This window comes from Halichoerus grypus, chromosome X (genome assembly GCF_964656455.1).
Source record: "Halichoerus grypus chromosome X, mHalGry1.hap1.1, whole genome shotgun sequence".
NCBI lineage: Eukaryota > Metazoa > Chordata > Mammalia > Carnivora > Phocidae > Halichoerus > Halichoerus grypus.
Genome location: NC_135727.1, coordinates 792,399 through 814,029, shown reverse-complemented (window position 1 = coordinate 814,029; position 21,631 = coordinate 792,399). Strand labels below are relative to the sequence as shown.

At 39.8% G+C, this 21,631-nt stretch overlaps 1 protein-coding gene across 17 annotated transcripts in view; it reads right to left on the bottom strand.

Moving 5' to 3' along the window:
- The window catches only part of F8 (coagulation factor VIII), a 128,539-nt gene that overhangs the window by 86,964 nt on the left and 19,944 nt on the right, over nt 1-21,631 (bottom strand). For 12 of the 17 annotated variants that reach the window (XR_013444558.1, XR_013444561.1, XR_013444559.1 and 9 more), the window contains 6 exons: nt 20,485-20,606; nt 16,862-16,984; nt 14,446-14,658; nt 7,843-7,911; nt 4,569-4,673; nt 2,480-2,701 (listed from right to left, as the gene is read on the bottom strand). Coding sequence is in view for 12 of the 17 variants with exons in the window: in XM_078064128.1 (XP_077920254.1) it covers nt 2,480-2,701; nt 4,569-4,673; nt 7,843-7,911; nt 14,446-14,658; nt 16,862-16,984; nt 20,485-20,606 (854 nt within the window). In the remaining 5 variants the exon portion in view is untranslated. Of the gene's footprint in view, nt 1-2,479; nt 2,702-4,568; nt 4,674-4,776; nt 4,876-7,842; nt 7,912-8,028; nt 10,318-14,445; nt 14,659-16,861; nt 16,985-20,484; nt 20,607-21,631 lie in introns of those variants that run through there. The other 5 variants (XM_078064130.1, XM_078064131.1, XM_078064127.1 and 2 more) reach the window with 3 other exon arrangements.

The window sequence follows — 21,631 nt, the reverse complement described above, 5'->3', positions numbered from 1 at the left end:
AGACAAACCAAACAATGTCAGATTCCTATAAGACTTGCCTTAACTTCTACAACTTCTTTGTCTCTCATTAGGCCTTCAAGACCCTCTCTTAAGTGTTCCCTTCCCCACACCTATACCCTTATCTTGTCACTCTCCTATAGGGATTACCTCCCCCGTAGCTGGTACTTGCTGGTTTCTTCCTATGATTTTTGCACTCACCATTTCCCTTCTGCCTGACTCTCCTCCAGTATATGTTTTATCCTTCTTTCAAGACTCACTCATTTGCTCTTATAATATGTATGAATATTTTCCTTCTGGAATTGGCTCTGAACATATCACTCTCCAATTCTCTAATTATAAACAAGTAGACTTGAGAAACTGTATATTTTCAGCATTTGGATGCCTAGGTCAAACCAACTCCCCATTCTGCCAGTTACCAGTACTCCACTGAATTATGATACAAACCATTGATTTAATAAGTTTACTAGGAAAAATGTCAGTGTAGATATAAATTTTAAGACATTTCAAGTTCATAAAAACATGAAAAGGTACAACTTAGAGTTAAGGAAATATATGTTATATATTTTAAGAGCATGTCTGCCTGTGACTAGTTATAAGCCCTACAGCAAGTCTATTCAACAATTTCAATCTCATCTTTAGCTTTATAATATGTGGATAGTAATAATTCCCACCCAATCTATGCTATAGGGCTATTTTGAAAATCAATACTAAGAAGGCAGACCTATTTACTAGAGGATGGGGAATATGGTAGATTTCAGGAGCAGCAAACAAGTAGTCTGGGGTTCATGCGGCTTTAAACATAATTCCTTCTAGATCTAAAAATGAAAGGATTTGTCTGCGGTCCAACAAGACAAAGCATTTTTCTGAAAAAATGACAATTAAAATCAGTGGGAAAAAGTCAAAATAATAAAACAAAACATAAAGTAAATTCCTCAAACTAGATAACAACCAACTTGCATACAAGTAAATGACCTATTCCTCTGTGCCTATAGGATCAACTTCCTTTGTCCCCTAACATCTTGTCAAAAGTCCCATAAAATTATGTAACAGATGAGGAAAAGAGGTCCCTATTCTTCATCACTACAGAGCACTACAAACAAGGTCACTCACAGAACATGAGAAAATGGTGGATGCATGGCAAGATCAAATCTCTTCTCCAAGGCAAGCAAGTAATCTGAAGAGAGGGGTAATACAAGAGTGCTAGAACAAACAAGTGCTGTTAGACACGAAAGATTAGGCCTCCTCAATGTTTTTCTCCAACAACCCTCATGGGCCACAACAGAGGAGAAGACAAAGAGGAATGTTAGATTGATCCAACATTAAGAGTTAGCAGAGTTAGGGCGCCTGGGTGGCTCAGTCGTTAAGCGTCTGCCTTCGGCTCAGGTCATGGTCCCAGGGTCCGGGGATCGAGCCCCGCATCGGGCTCTCTGTTCAGCGGGGAGCCTGCTTCTCCCTCTCCCACTCTGCCTGCTTGTGTTCCCTCTCTCACTGTCTCTCTCTGTCAAATAAATAAATAGAGTCTTTAAAAAAAAAAAAAAGAGCAGAGTAAATATACAAGAAGGAAAATGGGGGTGGGATGATCATGTTATATGAATTTTCAGTCTGTAGCTACAAATGAGGTCACATTAATGATAATTTGAAACCGTATTACTGTCCCAACTTGCTTAGACAGGACCTTTAACCCTTTGCAAAGTCCTCATTAAGAAGTCTTTGAAAACCTCACGTGGTGTTTCACATATGCTCACCAACTTCCACTCCCACATTGCTTCTCCCAGTGTCTGCTATCCCCGACAGGCTCTGTATTTCCCACGTCTCTCATCTCCTTCCAGGTATTGATGGAGTGCCTCTATGTACACCAGTAGTCTGGTGTTTCAGAGTGAGTACTGCAATATCCTCTGGGCATCACTACTGCTAGCCTGCAGCCCTTATGGTTACAACCTAGACAATGCTGGACTTTTTTTATTTCCTTAAATTTCTCAAAAACATCTCTTCAGGGGTGCCTGGGTGGCTCAGTTGGTTAAGCATCTGCCTTCAGCTCAGGTCATGGTCTCAGGGTCCTGGGATTGAGCCCCACATCGGGCTCCCTGCTCTGCGGGAAGCCTGCTTCTCCCTCTCCCACTCCCCCTGCTTGCGTTCCCTCTCTCGCTGTGTCTCTGTCTGTCAAATAAGCAAATAAAATCTTAAAAAAAAACCCCATCTCTTTAGCTATGATCTACAATCCCTCTCTCCATAGCACTGAAGCCTGGTTAATTGGATCTGGCCAGGAAACCAATGATACACTGTCCTCCCCACTTTCACCACCTCATTCGTCCCTAAAATGTCTCCCCTCCGCTATTATAGTCATTTAAACTAAAAATTCACCAGTACTACTAACACTCAAGCCCTCTTACATCCAAGGTAAAATCTTATAATGGACAGTGGACAGTAAAAGAAGAGCTGAATATTTATAATACTCGTTTTTAAGATCAACAGATATTACCATGTTGGTGGGAAGGGATATGACAAAACAGTAGAAACTGGCCAAGGTCCATCAGGAATGTCTGAGCAGTAAGGAAAGTGATTGGTGAGATCTCCAAGGAGGCCTGGCGATGGTTCCTCACAAGAAATGTGTGACCTTCTAGAAAAATTGAGTGCACTTCGGGGGTGGTGCCCATTCCAATCACATGCCAATAGATTGATCTCTTGTGACATCCAGTCAGACCTGTAACATGGGAAAATAAGACAGTTATGGTCAAGAAGTAGAGAATTTGAAATGGAAAACACTTTCTAGGATAGGATAGACAAATTGACCTTCAAATTTTATTACTAACTTGGAACCAAACTTTCCGAGGATGCTGGGGTACTGCCAAACCAATAGCTCTTGCCAAGGTCAGCAATGAGTGTCGTGCTGCTAAATCCAATGGACACTTTTCAATAATCTGCACCTGGTGACCACTCATTCCTTCTTGAGATTCTCTTCCTCCCTTGTCCTCTGTGCCAACCCTCTCTGGGTTTTGTTCCCCTGTTGTTTAGATAGCTCCCTCTTCTGCCTCCTTTCCTGACCCTTCATTAAATGACGGATCACCTAGGACTCAGCCCTAGGCTTATTCTCTTGTTAATAAATATTTTATCTTTGAATAATATCAAAATTATGCAAGTGAGAGTTATTCTTCTCACCACTCTCACTTCCTAAATCCAGTCTGATACTAATTATGACAATATAATTAATAATACTAATATTTACTGAGCACTTGTTTTATATCAAGCACTGTCCAAACTATTTTACAAGTTTTAACTCATTCAACTCCAGTAATCACATGAATGTAGAAACTATTGTTATCAGGAGAGGATCCTGATGCCCAGTTCAAACTGGAACCCAAGCAGCTGTATGTTTAGATCTTACACTGTTAACTACTAGGGCACAGCTGTCTCATATTTTGCCTCCTGAAGCTTTCAAATATACATATTTTTTCACCATCATTACTACCCCCCCCACATCTTAATTCAAGCTAGCTACCATTATCTCTTGTCTGTGTCAAATCCAAACTCTCTAGTAAGGCCTAGAAAGCCCTGAATGGTATTGCCAATTTAATTCTCATGCCTTTGTATGGGACCTCTTTTTCCCAGGGGAAGCTTTAACATCTTCTCTTTGTTCTCTGAAATTCCACAATCATAATTTTGTGTGGGGATCTTTTTTTATTTATCCTGCTGGGAAATTTGAGTATGAAAACTCAAATATTTTCATCCTTAACACTTTCTTCTATCATTTCTTTGATTTTTAAAATCTGTTTTAAAATGTATTCCAAATCTCTTTTTGTTTTACTTTCTGGGAGATTTTCTCTATTCTAACTACCTTCTATTGAGTTTGTATTTTCACAATCATATTCCTAACTTTTGTTAGCATACTCCTGGTTTGATTGCTTCTTTTCATAGAATCATATTATTACTTTATTGATGCAGTATCTTCTTGAATCTTTATGAAAATACTAAGTAGACCTTTTGACAAGTTTTCTTCTAAGTATTATCTCTTTTTCTTCTGGGATTATTATTTTTTTGTTTATCTTTGCATATCCCTTTCATGTTTCAGGTTTCCCTTAAATATTTGTTCATCCTTGGCTGTTCACCTATATTTAAGCAAAAGGGAAGAGAAATCTGTGAGCTCTGTGTACATGGGCAGGGCTTCATTTTTAGGTCACTGGAAGAAGAATCAGCCACTTCAGTTTAAGCCCTCACCAGAGGCCAGAATTCAGTGGGCTTTCCTCTGGGGATACAGAGCTGTCTGAGGAGAACCAGAGAAGAGAGCTCTGGTGGTGAATGCAGAAGACCCTGAGGATTCTTTTTTTTTTTTTTTAAGATTTTATTTATTTATTTATTTGAGAGAGTGCATGAGAGAGCATGCACGGAGGAAGGGGCAGACGGGGAGGGAAAGGTTCTCAAGCAGACTCCCCGTTGAGGGTGGCACACAAAGCAGGGCTCCATCTCATGACTCTGAGATCATGACCTGAGCTGAAACCAAGAGTCAGATGCCTAACTGGCTGCGCCACCCAGGCGCCCTGACCCTGAGGATTCCTGAGCAGGTGTGTACATACCTGGCAGAGACCTGTTTATATAGCCATTGACTGTGTGCATTTCATGCTGGGCCTGAGCAGATGCAGGATCCAAAGCCTCATTTGTTTCTGAGTGCCAACTTTTCCCTGATGAGAGAGGAGGCAAATATAGGGCCAGCTAAGTGTCTGTCTCATGAATCACTCTCCCTCTCTCCTTCCCTCCCTCCCATGGGTCAAAGAGTGCTCACACCTTAAGCATTTTTGTCAGTACAGTAGGCATGGATGACTTGCCCTCAAAGTCAGTAAGAGAAAGGCAGAAGACAATTACCAAAAGGCAGACATTTCTTGCTCAAATTGATTATCTCTCCCTATATTTGTCCATGACAGTAGATGGGAAGGGATGATGGCAAATGATAACTAGAAGGGAGAATATCGGTTAGTTTGTGCCATGAGGACTTCATTCTATTCATTCACTGACTCATTTAAAAGGGAGCAGATGAAAATCATCTTAGAAAAGGGCTCTCAGTCCCTGTCCTCATCCTAATTGCTTCATTCAGATTGTAGTAATGAAAACTCAAGAACCTGAAAGCTTTCCACCCACCTCCCTGAAATTAAGTTCCTTTATCTGTTCATCTACTGATTCGTTCATTCATCCAAACATATTTACTGAGCACTACTGAGTGCTAGGCACTGAGGACAGAGAAGACACAGTCTCTGCCTTCAAGGTGCTTACAATTTAGCTTGAATAGAGAAACTGACAATTATAACAGAGTGGAGAGTAATGTAACAGAGATTAGAACAGGCTAATACAGATGCAGAGAGGAGAAGGGACTTCACTTGACTTGAAGGGAAAGGGATATAAAATCAAAGAAGCAGGCAATGATGATTTAATGTGATAAGGAGGAAACTCCAGGTGCTGTGGAAACGTATAAATGTAAAATGCAGACTGGAAGGAGAAGGAAAAACTTAACTTGGTGTGAAGGTGCAGACAGGCTTTCTAGGCAGAGGTAACAGCATAAACAAGGGTCTGGATGCAAGAAAGAGCATGGTACGTTTCAGTGTGATACAAACTGTGTTCAGGGTGGCTGGGGCCTGTACAGTGAGGCTAGACAGGTCATCAGTAATAATGGAGTGTTGGGGACACAAAAAGACAGGGAGACTAGTCAGGAGAGGGATGATGAGGTCCTCAATTCAGAAGAGGCAGTGTGGGAGGATAAGATGGGAGAGAAGATGATCATGCTGTTGCTTATATTAGGAGGAGGAGGTGGCAGAAGTTCTGCACCACATAATGTTCTAATTTACTTAATTTAAATCACTTACTTAATCCCCACAACTATCCTATGAAGAAAGTATTATTATTTCAATTTTCAATTTGAGGAAACTGAGACACAAAGAGTTTAAGTAACTTACCACACAGAAGCACACAGCAGAATGCTGGTTGCCAGGAGCAGAGGGGTGGGGGAAATGGGGAATTATTGTCTAAAGAGTACAAACTTTCAGTACTTTTTTAGATTTATTTTTTTAGAGAGGGGGAGGGGAAGAGAGAGAGGGGGAGAGAAAGAATTCTCAAGCAGACTTCGCGCTGAGCACAGAGTCTGACACAGAGGCTCAATCTCATAATCCTGAGATCATGACCTGAGACGAAGCCAAGAGTTGGACACTCAACTGCACCACTCAGGTGCTCCCAAACTTTCAGTTTTAAGATGAGTAAGTTCCAGGGATCTGCTATACAGGTGTGATAACTACAGTTAATAATACTGTATTGAACATTGAAAATATGCTAAAGGAGTAGGTTATAGGCGCACTCATCACACACAAAAAATGGTAACTATGTGAGGGGACATATATTGATTAGCTTGACTATAGTAATCATTTTATTATCTTTCGTATATCAAATCATCATATTGTACCCTTTAAATATTCATTTTTTTAAAAAAATTGTCTTAAAAAGACACATGAAAAGATGCTCAACCTAATTACTAATCATCAGGGAAATACAAATCAAAACTGCAATGAGATACCACCTCACATTACTCAAAAATGGCTAGTATCAAAAAGACAAGAGATAACAGGTGTTGGCAAGGATGAGGAGAAAAAGGAAGCCTTGTGCACTATTGTTGGGAGTGCAAACTGGTGCAGACACTGTGGAAAACAGTATGGAGGGTCCTCAAAACATGAAAAATAGAACTACTCTATGATCCAGTAATTCCACTTCTGGGTATTTACCCCCAAAATACAAAACCACTAATTCGATGGGATATATGTACCCCTATGTTTACTGCAGCATTATTTACAATAGCCAAGATATGGAAGCAGCCAAAGTGTCCATCCATAGATGAATGGATAAAGAACAGGTGGTATGTGTGTGTATATATACATAAAAGAATGAGATCTTCCCATTTGCAGCAACATAAATGGACCTAGACAGTATTTCACTTATGCTAAGTGAAATGAGTCAGAGAAAGAGAAATACTGTATGGCTTCACTTTTACGTAGAATCTAAAAAACAGACAAAGCAGAAACAGACCCACAAACACAGAGAACAAACTGGTGGTTGACAGGGGGTGGTGGGGGTTGGGAGATGGGCAAGTAGGTGAAGGGGTTAATGAAGTACAAACTTCCAGTTATAAAAAAAGTAAGTCACAGGGATGAAAGTACAGCCTAGGGAATATGGTCAATACTACTGCAATTCAATACTACTGCAATACACTTATCATGGTGAGCATTTCATAATATATATAATCGGATCATTATTCTCTACACCTGAAACTAACAGATGTCAACTATACTTCAACCAAAAATCTTTTTAAAATTTAAATTAAAAAATAAATAAAATTTTCTAAAAAAAGATAAGAGGGGAGGGGGGGAGGGGGATGGGTTAGCCCGGTGTTGGGTATTAAAGAGGGCACGTTCTGCATGGAGCACTGGGTGTTATACACAAACAATGAATCATGGAACACTACATTAAAAACTAATGATGTAATGTATGGTGATTAACATAACATAATAATAATGAAAAAAGATAAAAGGAAGTATTTAAAAATTAGAGCTAAAAGTCTTTGTTAATGGATTTAATGAGGGGGATAAACCCAGCCTGTTACCCAGCTCCTCTATCTTCTTACCTGATAGCTCCCAATGGAACTCAGGCTGTATTTTTTCTGGAAATTCAGTTCCATCCCCACTTCCTTCATTCCTGAACAGTTTATGATCTTTCTATAATCACTTCCTCTGGACAATAGCAGCCCTCATTCTCAAATACCAGATTAATATATTCTATTTTTTTAGGAGCCCCAAATTCAGATTGCAGCTCACTAACCTTCATCAAATACAGCAAAAAGTAGTACAAATTCATGCAAGGTCTGTGTCCTTTCTTTGGCCAGACTCCCTGAAAAAAAAGTGAGAACATTTATCTTCTATTGAGAATCCTGTCATAGGAAATCAACACTAGGAGGAGACATCACTTCATCTACTGCTTTGTCTTTTGGTCTCCTGTTAACCTTACCATAGTATTGCTTCTTTGGTGTCAGGTGTCCTATACCAGTTCTTCTAATACTATTTGGGGTAAACGACTTTTTTCATTTCAAATTTGTTGCAGACCAGTATTTATGTAAAATACAAGAAAAATGAATTACTCAGAAAATGAAATTAAAGAAACATGCAAAATATAAGCCCATATAATCATATTTCATATACGTATATATACATGTATTCAGAACAAACTTAAAAGAGGAAAATTGCAAAAACTGTAAATGCTGTTCATGGGAAGTGTGCATATAGGCAAATATAAATAATTTCTATTATGCTTTTAACTTTTTTTACTTTTGCAAAGTATTATGACCAAAATAACAATGATCGATATTAAACCCCTATAATCACACTTTAAGTGAACACCATGTATACCAATATTTCAAGTTGTTAATGTTACAAATGAACTTGCTTCATGCTTTAATTATTGAATTTGTTGGTTGTCTTTCTTAGTATTGTATTTCTTCATTGGGAAATTTTCTTTGCAGGCTTACTTTAAGCAGGAAGATTTTTGTTTATGACATTCTCCTTTTTTCTTGTACCCTTGACACTTGAAAGTAAATCTTCGATTGGACGAAGAAAGTAACTCACCTATACAAATTTAAAATATAGGTAAAGCTGTCTGAAAACATTTGAATTCTTTTTATTTTATTTTTAAAATTACCAAGTAGTGAAACTGACTTTTACTTTTGGTGTATAAGTCATGGGCCTTAACACAGGTATAGATAGATGTATGGTATGGATGTACTACAGTTTGTTTAACCATTCACTTGTTGAAGGGCATTTAGGTTGTTTCCAGTTCTTGGCTATTACAAATAAAGCTGCTGTGAACATTAATGTACATACAGATTTTTATGTGAATATTAAGTTTTCATTTGTCTAGGGTAAATACTCAGGAATGGAAATTAAATATATATTTACCTTTATAAGAAATTGCCTATAATTGTGACACCAATTCCAGTGTACATGGGTTTTTCCCTACCACCAAACAATTCTGTGACATCAGCTGGGTGTCCTACATTTTAACTTAATTCTGAAAATATTTCCCTGGAGATGGTGTAGATTCCCACAGGTTAAGGGCTCAGTTCTACCAGACTTCCCTGCACCCATATGTCAGATGCCAATCCAAAGTCCAGGTCATCACCTGTGCTTCTGACCAACCTCTACAGATCAGAGGTTCCAAAAACTCCCTTCTTGGGTTCCATTAATTTGCTAGAGCAGCTCACAGAACTCAGAGAAACATGTTACTTAGTAGATCACCAGTTCATTCAAAAAAGATATAACTAAGAAACAGCCAGATGGAAGAGATGTGTAGGGCAAGTTATGGGGAAAAGATGCAGAGCTCCCATGCCCTCTCCAGGTATGCCACTCTCCTCAAATATCCTTGTGTTCACCATCCTGGAAGCTCTTTGAACCTCGTCCTTTTGTTCGTTTTTTTTTACGAAAGCTTCATTACATAGGCATAATTGATTAAATCATTAGCCACTGGCAACTGACCTCAATACTCAGTCCCTCTCTCTCCTCCTGGTGGAGGGGGGTTTAGAGTGGGTGAGACTGAAAATTCCAGCCCTCTAATCACTTGGTTGACCCTACTGGCAATCAGCCCCCATCCTTAGGTATATGGTCCAAAAATCACCTCATTAACAAAACAAAAGACATCTTTATTGCTCTCATTACAGAAAAATCTCAAGGGTTTTAGAAGCTTTATCAGGAAGGAGATGAAAACCAAATATGTATTTTATTTAAACCACAATATTAAACTGCCAAACTGTTTTCCAGAGTGGCTATACCGAATCCCCAGCAATGATGTATGAGACTTCCTGTTGGTCTGCATTCTTGACAGCATTCTTAACAATTTTTAAATTATTACATTAGGTATTCTAATAGATATGTAGCAGTATACATTGTGGTTTTAATATGCATTTCCATAATGGCCAATGATATTGGACATCTTTTCATGTATTTATTTGGCACTTGTATATCTTCTTTGGTGAGTTATCTATTCAAATATTTTGCCCATTAAAAAATGGATTTTTTTCCTTATTGTTGAGATTTGAGAGCATGTTTTATAAAATAAAATGTTTTATATATAATACATACATATATAATACACATGTATAATACATATGTAAAACATATAAAAATATCTTGGTTATTGTGAATATATTTTTTATATATATCACATCAGTCCTTTGCCAGATATGTGATTGGCAAATATTTCCTCCCACTCTGTAGCTTGTCTCTTCATTCTCTTAACAGTGTTTTTTGGGGGCGCCTGGGTGGCTCAGTCGTTAAGCGTCTGCCTTCAGCTCAGGTCATGATCCCAGGGGCCTGGGATGGAGCCCCATATCGGGCTCCCTGCTCAGCGGGAAGCCTGCTTCTCCCTCTCCCACTCCCCCTGCTTGTGTTCCCTCTCTCGCTGTCTCTCTGTCAAAAATAAATTTAAAAAATCTTTAAAAAAAACCAGTTTTTTTATTACAAAAGCAAAAATTATTAATGTCGATGAAGTCACATTTATCAATTTTTTCTTTTACGGACTGTGTTTGTGATGTTTTCTCAGAACCCTTCTCTTAACCCCAGGTCATGAAGGAGGTGTTCATAGGTCATGAAGACAAGTGTTATGATTGTACATATTACATTTAGAGCTACAATTCATTTTGAGTTACTCTTTGTATAACTAGTAAGGTCTAATGATCATTGCATATAGATGTCCAATTGTTCCAACACCATTTCTTGAAAAGATGCTTCCTTTGAGTTGTTTTTGCACCAAATCAACTGGGCTCACTTGTGTGGATCTATTTCTGGACTTTTATTCTATTTCATTGATCTACAGGTCTATTCTGTTAACTAACACATGTTATGATTACAACAGCTTTGTAGTGAATTGCAAAATTGAGTAGGATTATTACTCCAAATTTATTCTTTTACAAAATCATTTTAGCTAATCTAGTAATTTTTTAAATATTTTATTTATTTATTTGACAGACAGAGACAGTGAGAGAGGGAACACAAGCAGGGGGAGTGGAGAGGGAGAAGCAGGCTTCCCGCCGAGCAGGGAGCCCGATGCGGGGCTTGATCCCAGGACCCTGGGATCATGACCTGAGCCGAAGGCAGATGCTTAACGACTGAGCCACCCAGGCGCCCCACTGATCTAGTACTTTTGCTTTTTCATATAAATTTCAGAATCAGCTTGTCTGTGACCACACAAAAATCTTGCTGAGAATCTACAGACTGGGGAGAACTGAGATCTTTACTATGCTGAATCTTACAGTACACAAACAGTATGTCTCTCTGTTTGACTTTCACTTTGTAGTTTTCACCATACAGACAGTGTACATGTTTTGTTAGATTTATACCTAAACTTTCCATTTTTGGAGCTATTGTTAACATTCTTACATTTTGGTTTCCAGTTATTCATTGAAAGTATATAGAATACTAATTTTTTAAAGATTTATTTAAATTCCAGTTAGTTAACATACAGTGTAATATTAGTTTCAGGTGTACAATATAGTGATTCAACACCTCCATACAGCACCCAGCGCTCACCACAAGTGTCCTCCTTAATCCCCATCACGTATGCAACTCATCCCCCCCCACCTCCTCTCTGGTAACCATCAGTTTGTTCTGTAGTTAAGCCTGTTTCTTGGTTTGCCTCTCTGTTTCCTTTTTTCCCCATTCGCTCATATGTTTTGTTTCTTAAATTTCACGAGTGAAATCATAAGGTATTTGTCTTCAACTTATTTTGCTTAGCATTATCCTCTCTAGCTCCATCCCTGTCATTGTAAATGGCAAGATTTCATTACAAAAGAAAGCATACTCTTGCCATAGGATCCAGCAACTGTGCTCCTTGGCATTTACCCAAAGGGGTTGAAAACTATGTATGCATACAAACCTGCACATGGATGTTTATAGCAGCTTTATTCATAACTGTTAAAACTTGGAAGCAACCAAGATGTCCTTCATTGGTGAGTAGATAAATAAACTATGGTCCATCCAGACAACAGAATATTATTCAGTGCTAATAAGAAAAAAGCTATCAAGCCATGAGAAGACATGGAGGAAACCTAAATGCATATTACTAAGTGGAAGAAGCCAATATAAAAAGGCTACATGCTGTATAATTTCAACTATTTCACATTCTGGAAAAGGCAAAACTATGGAGACAATTTAAAAAATCAGTGGTTGCTGGGGGTGGGACAGGAAAGGATGAATAGGTGGGGACACAGAGGATTTTTAGAATAGTGAAACTATTCTGTATGATACTATAATGGTGGATACATGTCATTCTACATTTGTCCAAACCTGTAGACTGCAAACCAACAAGAGTGAACCCTCATGTAAAGTATGGACTTTGGTTGATAATGTCAGTGTAGGTTACAATTGTAACAGGCACACCACTCTGGTGCAGGATGTTGATAGTGGGGCAGGCTCTGTGTGTGGGTGGCAGACAGGTGGTATTTGCGAATTCTCTGTACTTTCTGCTCAATTTTGCTGTAAACCTAAACTATTCTAAAAATAGAGTCCATTTAAAAGGAAAAAAACTACTGGCTACCCTGTGGAAAGCTCCAGCTATTTGAGTTTCCAAGCCCAGGTGCCAGACATGTGAATAAAGTTTCATTCAGGATGACCTTGGCTCCAGCACTATTTGACTACAACCTCATCAGACAGTGGGGTACAAGAGGACTGCAGATCCGGCTGTCATTCTGAGAGGTAGAGTGGCTCATATAAGGTCTCCAGTCTGGCCAGGGATCTGCTGCTGCTGCTTCTTTTTTTTTTTTTTTTTAAAGATTTTATTTATTTATCTGGCAGAGAGAGACACAGCGAGAGAGGGAACACAAGCAGGGGGAGTGGGAGAGGGAGAAGCAGGCTTCCCGCCGAGCAGGGAGCCTGATGCGGGGCTCGATCCCAGGACCCCAGGATCATGACCTGAGCCGAACGAACGCAGACGCTTAATGACTGAGCCACCCAGGTGCCTCAGATCTGGTGCTTCTTCCTGCCCTTCTCTTCCTCTTCCAAAGGCAAGGTTTCAAGGCAGGGAGTAGAAAGCCTTGGGGAGAGGCTAAAGGGCTAGGGCATTTTGGGGCACCTGGGTGGCTCAGTTGGTTAAGCATCTGAATATTGATTTTAGCTCAGGTCATGATCTCATGGGTCATGGGATCAAGCCCCGAGTTGGACTCCGTGCTCAGCAGGGAGTCTGCTTGAGGATTCTCTCTCCCTCTCCCTCTGCCCGTCCCTGCACATGCACACACACCCTTGCACTCTCATAATAAATAAATAAATAGCTAGAGCAAATTAAAAAAAAAAAAGAAATCCTGAGACAGACCACCAAGTAAACATACTCCCAAATTCCATGAGAGACCCACAAAAACCATGAAAAATGATAAATGATGACTGTCATTTTTAGCCACTAAATTATGGGGACATGCAGTAATAGTCAAAGGAAAAAAACGTCCCATGAAGCTGATTTCACTATTAAAAACTTAGAATTAAAGAAAATTCTGCAATGTTTACTTCCCTAATTTAGTGTATGCTATTAAACTATAAATTAAAAACAGGTTTAATTAGGGGCGCCCAGGTGGCTCAGTCGTTAAGCCTCTGCCTTTGGCTCAGGTCATGATCCCAGGGTCCTAGGATCGAGCCCCATGTCAGGCTCCCTGCTCCGCGGGAAGCCTGCTTCTCCCTCTCCCACTCCCCCCGCTTGTGTTCCCTCTCTAGCTGTGTTTCTCTCTCTCAAATAAATAAATAAAATCTTTTAAAAAAACAGGTTTAATTAAATTTTTTAAAGATTTTATTTATTTATTTATTTGATAGAGAGAGAGTGAGCACAAGCAGGAGGAACAGCAGAGGGAGATGGAGAAGCAGGGAGCCCGATGTGGGGCTCAATCCCAGGACAATGGGGTCAGGACTGAGCCACCCAGGTGCCCCAGGTTTAATTAAATTTAAGATGATTTTTAGAATAACAAGTTATAGATGTTTGCTTTTCTCCTATTTTTTTAAAAGTAGGCTCCACGCCCAGCACAGAGCCCAATGCAGAGCCCAATGTGGGGCTCGAATTCACGACCCTGAGATTAAGACCTGAGCTGAAATCAACAGTTGGACTTAACTGACTGAGCCACCTAGGCACCCTGCTTTTCTCCAATTTTTAAATGCTTTTGAGATACAGATGACACAGCTGGATGTGTTTATCTCCAGAAAGCTTTCAGGGAACTTAACACAAAATTTACAAAAGGCACTACTGAGATAGCCCACTGAATGTAGTATTTTCTTTCCATGGGCATGTTGCTAGGAAAAAGAACCTCCTTTAAATGAAAGAACACAAATGCTTTAATAATTGACCCAGATGTTTATACTTCCATGCTTATTTGATTTGAGTCCTACCCTTTCTCACACTTACCTTCTTTGCAAACCAGCAGGGCTCCAATGAGGCCTGAATTCAGGTCTTTCACCAGGTCCACATGAGAAAAATATGAGTAGGTGAGACATGGTGGATCAGAGGCCATTGGACCGTTCTCTTTCAGGACCTGCCAGACATAAGTATGGCTTTCACCAGGAATGACTTTATCATCTTCCTTCTCCTTTTGGCTGGTCTGATCCTCATATTCAGCACCTAAGCAAGAAGGGATAAAATTGTCCTTTCCATACCCATTGTTCACTCAAGGAAACATAGCAAGTTTATCGTTATCAGTAGATTCTATCAGTAGAAAGAAACAGACTTTCTGCAACTTAATTTGGAAGACTATCAAACAGCCTCATATATTTCAGAGAAGTTGTAGACCACTAATGCAAGCATGAGGGGTTGAGTGGTTCTCACTGTGACCTCCAGATTCTAACCAATAGTATTGCTTCCATCATTGCATCTTTTTATCTAGTTCATATCAATTCAACTCAACAGACATACATTGGTTACGTACTTTGTCCCAGACTCTCTAATGAGTAATGGTCATGGAAAGATGAGATACAGAGATTTTTAAAAATGTTTTTTTAGAGGGGGAGGGGGAGGGTAGGGGCAGAGGGAGTGGGAGAAAGAGAATCTTAAGCAGACTCCACACCCAGCACGGAGCCCTACGCGGGGTTTGAACTCGCAACCCTGAAGATCATGATCTGAGCCAAAATCTAGAGTCTGACACTTAACCAACTGAGCAACCCAGGTGGCCCTTTTTAAAAATGTTTTTAACTTGGTTCTTCTCTGGAGGAGCAGATCACATCAGGGGCAGATATTTTCTGGCTGTCTCATGCTTAGTGATGTTAAAATTAACCCCTGGATTAGTTTGATACCTTGATTCTAAATTGAGCACTATATGTGTTCATTGTTAATGAAGTATCTTTGCTTCTAGGTCATTTCAGTGGACAGAAGTAGAAACTATTTAAAGGCACTGACATAATGCCTTATACTTCTATTGAAACATTTTTCTAGCAACTTCACTATAACTTCCTGGATTTATAATGGTCTCTGGAGTTCCAGAGCAGCCCAAAACATTCAGGAGGCTCTTTATTATTACCTTATCCCATAACATCTATACATCTGAGAGAGGGACCTCTCCAACAGAGCAGTACAAGAGACCCTTGCACTGCCCCTACTCTGCCTGTACTTTTACTACAGGTGTGCACTAGGTACTACTGGCTTCATCCAGAAGCAACATCAGACCAACACCTTGGCAGAGAGTGATAGACATTTTTAAAAACCTGAGTTGGCACCTGGGGAAGGAGTGTGTGTGTGATCATGGACTGATATTAAATTCTAGGTAGTAGATACATTTGGATAGGGAGGAAGGGAATCAGAAGGGATACATAAAGGGATTCAACTGTATAATGTTTAATTTCTTTCTTTAATTTCTTAAAGCAAAGATGGCAAAATATTTTTATTTTTAAAAAAATTTTTAAAAGATTTTATTTATTTATTTGACAGAGAGAGACAGCAAGAGAGGGAAAAGTCTGCCCTGATCTTATGAGTACAACTCAAAAAATTAAGACTTTCCAATTTCAGAATGAGAAATTAGTCAACATAGGGCATGTGCTCTGATAGTTTATTAATGATTTGCTTGAATCTTCTTGATCTATATATGCCATAGTCTATCTGGAAAATATCATAGTTAATTGTGGTACCCCCTTCACTCCCTTCCTGCATTGTGAAGGTTAAGGAGAAGCTATGTAAAGTAGGGACTCTGGCCAAACAGGTTTTTGTTTTAACAAAGTCAGTTTGTGCTTCTGGTAGGTGGCTCTTATCACATGGTGGCATCCATATTTAGAAACTGGGGGGAGGAGAAGCAGAGAAAGTGTCTGGACAGTCAGAATCTAAGGAAAGAGAAGATGAAATCCATTTCACTTCCATACCATGAGCCTTGATCCTCCCTAGGAAGTTTTCTGGGCATAGGAAGGCAGACGAAGTGGAATTGTTAGGATCAGTGGCCTGGCTCCTCAAGGGAGAATAGGAACCAAATTAAACTTCAGGGCTTATGGGGCACCTGGGTGGCTCAGTTGGTTAAGTGTCTGGCTTCAGCTCAGGTCATGATCGCAGGGTCCTGAGAGCAAGTCCTTGCATCAGGCTCCTTGCTTGGCGGGGAGTCTCCTTCTCCCTCTCCCTCTGCTGCTCCCCCTGCTTGTGCGCACGTGTGTGCTCACTCTCTTTCTCAAAAAAATAAAATCTTAAAAAAAATAAACTTCAGGGCTTAGACGAAAATGACAATGTTCCTGACTTCATGAAATTGGCCTAGGTTTGAATCCTGAGTACACCATTCACTAGCTGTAGGACCTTGTATTCAATACTCCTTTATCCCTGAGATGACAGGAGAATAGGAGGGCATTTGACTCACCTTCAGAAGCTTTCCAATAGGATACACCAACAGCATGAAGACTGACAGGATGAGAAGCCATGTTCTTAAGTATAATGACCACTGTGTCATAAACTTCAGCACGGATGGTAGGACCCAGCAAACCTGCAAGAATGAGATGCCACCCAAAGGTCACTTTGAGAGTGGTACTCCAGGAAACCTGATATTATGAAAGTGATGGCCAAAGTCACAGTGGAAAAACATGACCCTGTGATTATCAATAAAAAGTAGTAACTGACTGAATAAATGCATAAACTGCTATCACCAGCTCAGAGTCATGGTTGTTCTGAGGATAGATTTCTGGCAATTTATTCAATGTATTCATTCATTCAACTAATAGTTGAGTTCCTACTATAGTCTAGGAACTGCCCTAGGCACTGGAGATGCAGTAGTGAAGAAGACAGATCATGGAAACTACATTCTGGAGAATGTAATTAAGCACATAAAGAAATAACAAGAAATATTCTTTTTTTAAAAAATATTTTTATTTATTTGAGAGAGAGAATGAGAGAGAAAGCACAAGAGGGGGGAGGGTCAGAGGGAGAAGCAGACTCCCCGCTGAGTGGGGAGCCTGACATGGGACTCAATCGTGGGAATCTGGGATTATGACCTGAGCCGAAGGCAGACGCCTAACCAACAGAGCCGCCCAGGCGCCCCAACAAGAAATATTCTGATTGTTGTAAATGCTATAAAAGATGGTGGTGTGCTAGAAAATGATGAAGCAGGAGACAGAATTTTTTAAATATAGTGGTTAGGAAGGGCATCTTTGAAGAGGTGGCATTTGAGCAGAGATCTAACTAAATTGAAAAGAAGCAAGATTTGTAAATATCTAGTAGAATAACATTCAAAGCAGATAAAACAAATGGAAAAGTCCTGAGACAGGAATAATCTTGACATAGTTGAGTAACATGTGAATGAACAGGGGAATAAGAGAAAATAAGGTTATAAAGGCAGGCAGGGAACATAACATGTAGGACTTTGTAGGCCACAGGAGTTTCGGTGAATTTGGAATTTACAAGAAGTATGCAGACTTGGGACTTGTTTTGGATGAATAGTCAACAAGACTTGCTGATGGATTGGATGTTAGAGATAGGAAAAAAAACAAGAGCAGCCAGGGATGACTCCTGTGGTTTGGGTTTGTGCAACTGGGTGGTAGGCAGGCCAAGAGGCAGAAAATTAAGAGGAAAATCAAGACTTCTGACTTATAAACATATTAAGTATAAGATGCCTACAAATGATTTATTGAATGAAGTGGATTCAATGGGTCAAAAACATCAAAGAGATTTATTTTTCATAGTTTTTAACTGTGCTATGTGGAGGGACACCTGGGTGGCTCAGTCAGTTAAGTGTCTGCCTTTGGCTCAGGTCATGATCCCAGGTTCCTGGGATCGAGTCCCGCTTTGGGCTCCCTGTTCTGCGGGGAGCTGCTTCTCCCTCTCCTGCTCCCCCTGCTTGTGCTCTGTGTCAAATAAATAAATAACATCTTAAAAAAAACCACCTGTGTTACGTGGAGTTTCCCCTCTTGCACTTTGAACAATTCCAATGTTTTCCAGTAACCATCACATATTAGCAGTCTAGCTTAATATCAAACATCTGATGTATCCTGCAATGTAAGGGTCCCTCCCTCCTCCAGCTTTCTCATCTTCCTCTCCGAATCCGCCTCCCCCACTCACCTTACTATCTCCTGACCCTCTAAGCTTGTAGCTAGTGAGAAAAGGACAGGGGTGTAAAAAGAGGCATGATGACAAGATCTTTCTTGGAAAGAATAGTGATAATGTGGCTTTGCTAGCCCCTGGTTGTGGGGCATGCCAAAATTCTGTCTCTCTCTTTCTTAGGGAACTTATACGAGTTCTTTGGAGACTCTCTCCTTCCAAATCATGCCCTCTCCAGCTGTCACTTGTATATCTCTTCTCAGTTTCTGCTTCTGGCAATACAATTAGAGAGACTTTTTCTATCGGGGTCACCTAGCCCTGGCAGGAAGGCCTCTCAGGCAGGGTCTTCTTGAGACGAATCTTGTCCTATGACTTTCCTCATCTCACACCTAACAGTGGTAGTGCAGTTAGCTTCAGCTATAACCCACTCTCTTTATTATGCCATCAGGGGAAGTTCCCTGAAGACTCTGACCTTGAAAGTTTTTTCAGATAAAAAGCAGGAACTAGTCAGAGTCTTAGGAGTTCCACAGGTCTTATGTCAAGTCTTCTAAGTGGTTCTCCTAAAGGCTTCCTCACTACAGCTTGACATGAGGGTGAAACCTTCCTCCCACTATGGGCTGGGGAACATACAAATCACCAAAAATGGTTTACAAAGAAATCCTCAAACCTAAATTATTTCATAAGTTCCTAGCCTTCTTTTATTTAGGCTTGAGGTGCAAGATGGGCTGAGGGTTGCAGAACCAATTTTGGGTCACCACCTGAACAAGTCCCTGAATAAGTCCTACATATGAGGGCTGACATCTCTTTTTTTTTTTCCATCAGATTTTAATTTAAATTCTAGGTAGTTAACATACAGTGCAATATTGGTTTCAGGAGTAGGGGCGCCTGGGTGGCTCAGTTGGTTAAATATTTGAGTCTTGATTTCGGTTCAGGTCATGATTTCAGGGTCTTGAGATTAAGCCCTGCAACATGCTCTGTGTTGGGTGTGGAGCCTGCTTGGGATTCTTTCTCTCCCTCTCTCTCTGCTCCTCTTCCTCATTCTCTCTCACTTTAAATATATATATATATATATATATATATATATATATATATATATATATGTGTGTGTGTGTGTGTGTGTACATACATATATATACACACATACACATACATACATACATATACTGGTTTCAGGAGAATTCAATGATTCATCACTTACATACAATATCCAGTGCTTATCATAACATGTGTCCTTCTTCATATCCATCACCAATCTAGCCCATCCCCACCCACCTCCCTCCATCAACCCTCTATTTGTTCTCTATTGTTAAGAGTTTCCCATGGTTTGTTTCTGTCTCATAAAATTTATTTCTTTTCTCTTAGTCCAAGATTTCAAACTGGGTAAAACTGACCTTTTATAATTTTAAAAAATAATCTCTATACCCAACATAGGGTTTGAACTTACAACCACAAGATCAAGAGCCATGTGCTCTACTGACTGAGCCAGCCGGGTGCTCCCAATCTCTCTTTAGAATTTGGGAGTACTTGTCACCTATAATTCTCAGCAATAATTCTAAGGTAGGAGATGTCTTATTTTGATATCCTGTTACATGCTTATTTGACATCTAAGTGGATGTATCATGCAAGCAGCCTGAACTGAAGATATAAACCTGGGAGTTACTAGCATAGGGATATCTTAAAATTGTGGGACTGGATAAGATCAGCTAGTGATCGAAGGTAAAGAAAAGATAAGACAAACCCAGGTCCAAGACCCAGAGCACTCTAACATCTAGAGAACAAGCAGAGGAGGAGAGTCCAGCAAAGAGACAGAATATTCTGTGTCAGTGTATTTCCCCAACAGGTGGTAGTAAGGGAAGCCTGGCCTTCTACAACTGTAGCTCCAAGACTGGGGGATCCTTGCTAGGACATCAGATACTCAGTTTCATAATAAACAGTCTATATTGTTTATATTACCCATCCATGGTGGCCTGGGCTTGGCAATGTTGAAAAGGTCATCTGTAAACTCTACGAACACAGTCTTTTTGTACATGACTGATGTGTTGAATGGCAAAGATCTTGGCACCCTAGGAGAAAACCTGTGTGAAGAAAGGAAAATGTCATTCATTTTGGTGGACCTTCTTTGAACCCACTTTTCCAGAAGCTGGAAGTAAAGCTTCCATCCCACTCTCTTCTACTGTTAACAAGGCAAACTGGAAATTGTATATAACACTGCTATAGACTGAATGTTTATGTGTGCAGACAATGGGATTAGTGACCTTATAAAAGAGACCCAAGACCCCAGAGAGATCTCTCACCTCTTCCACCATATGCAATGATACAGTGGCACAATGGGAAGATGGCCGTCTGTGAACCAGACAGGGAATCTGCCAGCACTTGACCTTGGACTTCCAGGCTCCACAACCGTCAGAAATCTGTGCTATTTTGTTGGAGCAGCCTGAACAGACTAAGACAATTCCTAACATCTATCAAACCAAAACACTGTTTTCAAAAGTCATCTGATATATTAGGTGCCACATGATAAAATAAATCATAAAATCATAAATCATGGTTTGTTTCTGTCTCAATAAAGTTTGAGTACCCATACACTGCATCCTTTGCCAAAACAATAACTACAGGGTCCTTCAATTTTATCTCTAAAAGACACTGTAACTTTAATCTAATTAACTTGTATTCAAATTTTGTCTGTATGTACCTAAAATTATACTTCCCCTCTCAGGGATACCAGGAATATCACAGAGAAAATTACCTTCCAATAAACACTATGTACATTGATCTACCGGTGCCAGAAGCTGTAATTTAGAGTCAATTCTCCATTAATGCTCATTTTTGTCTCTAGTCAGATACTCCCAATTATCCATTTATTCACAGATTAGCTACTGAATCAGAAATTTTACAGGTAATTATATAAATGTTTCTAAAATGTTATACTTTGCCTCAGTTATTAAAACTCTTTTAGGTAAAGATTGGTTCCCAACCTTTTCCTCTCTCTCTACCTGACAACTTAGGTTGTCATGTTCTGGGGCCCAGTCTAGGTTGAATAATCAAAAGGATCAATGTGAAGAAGGCTGCAGGTGAATTGGTAGAAAATACAAAGTGCTTG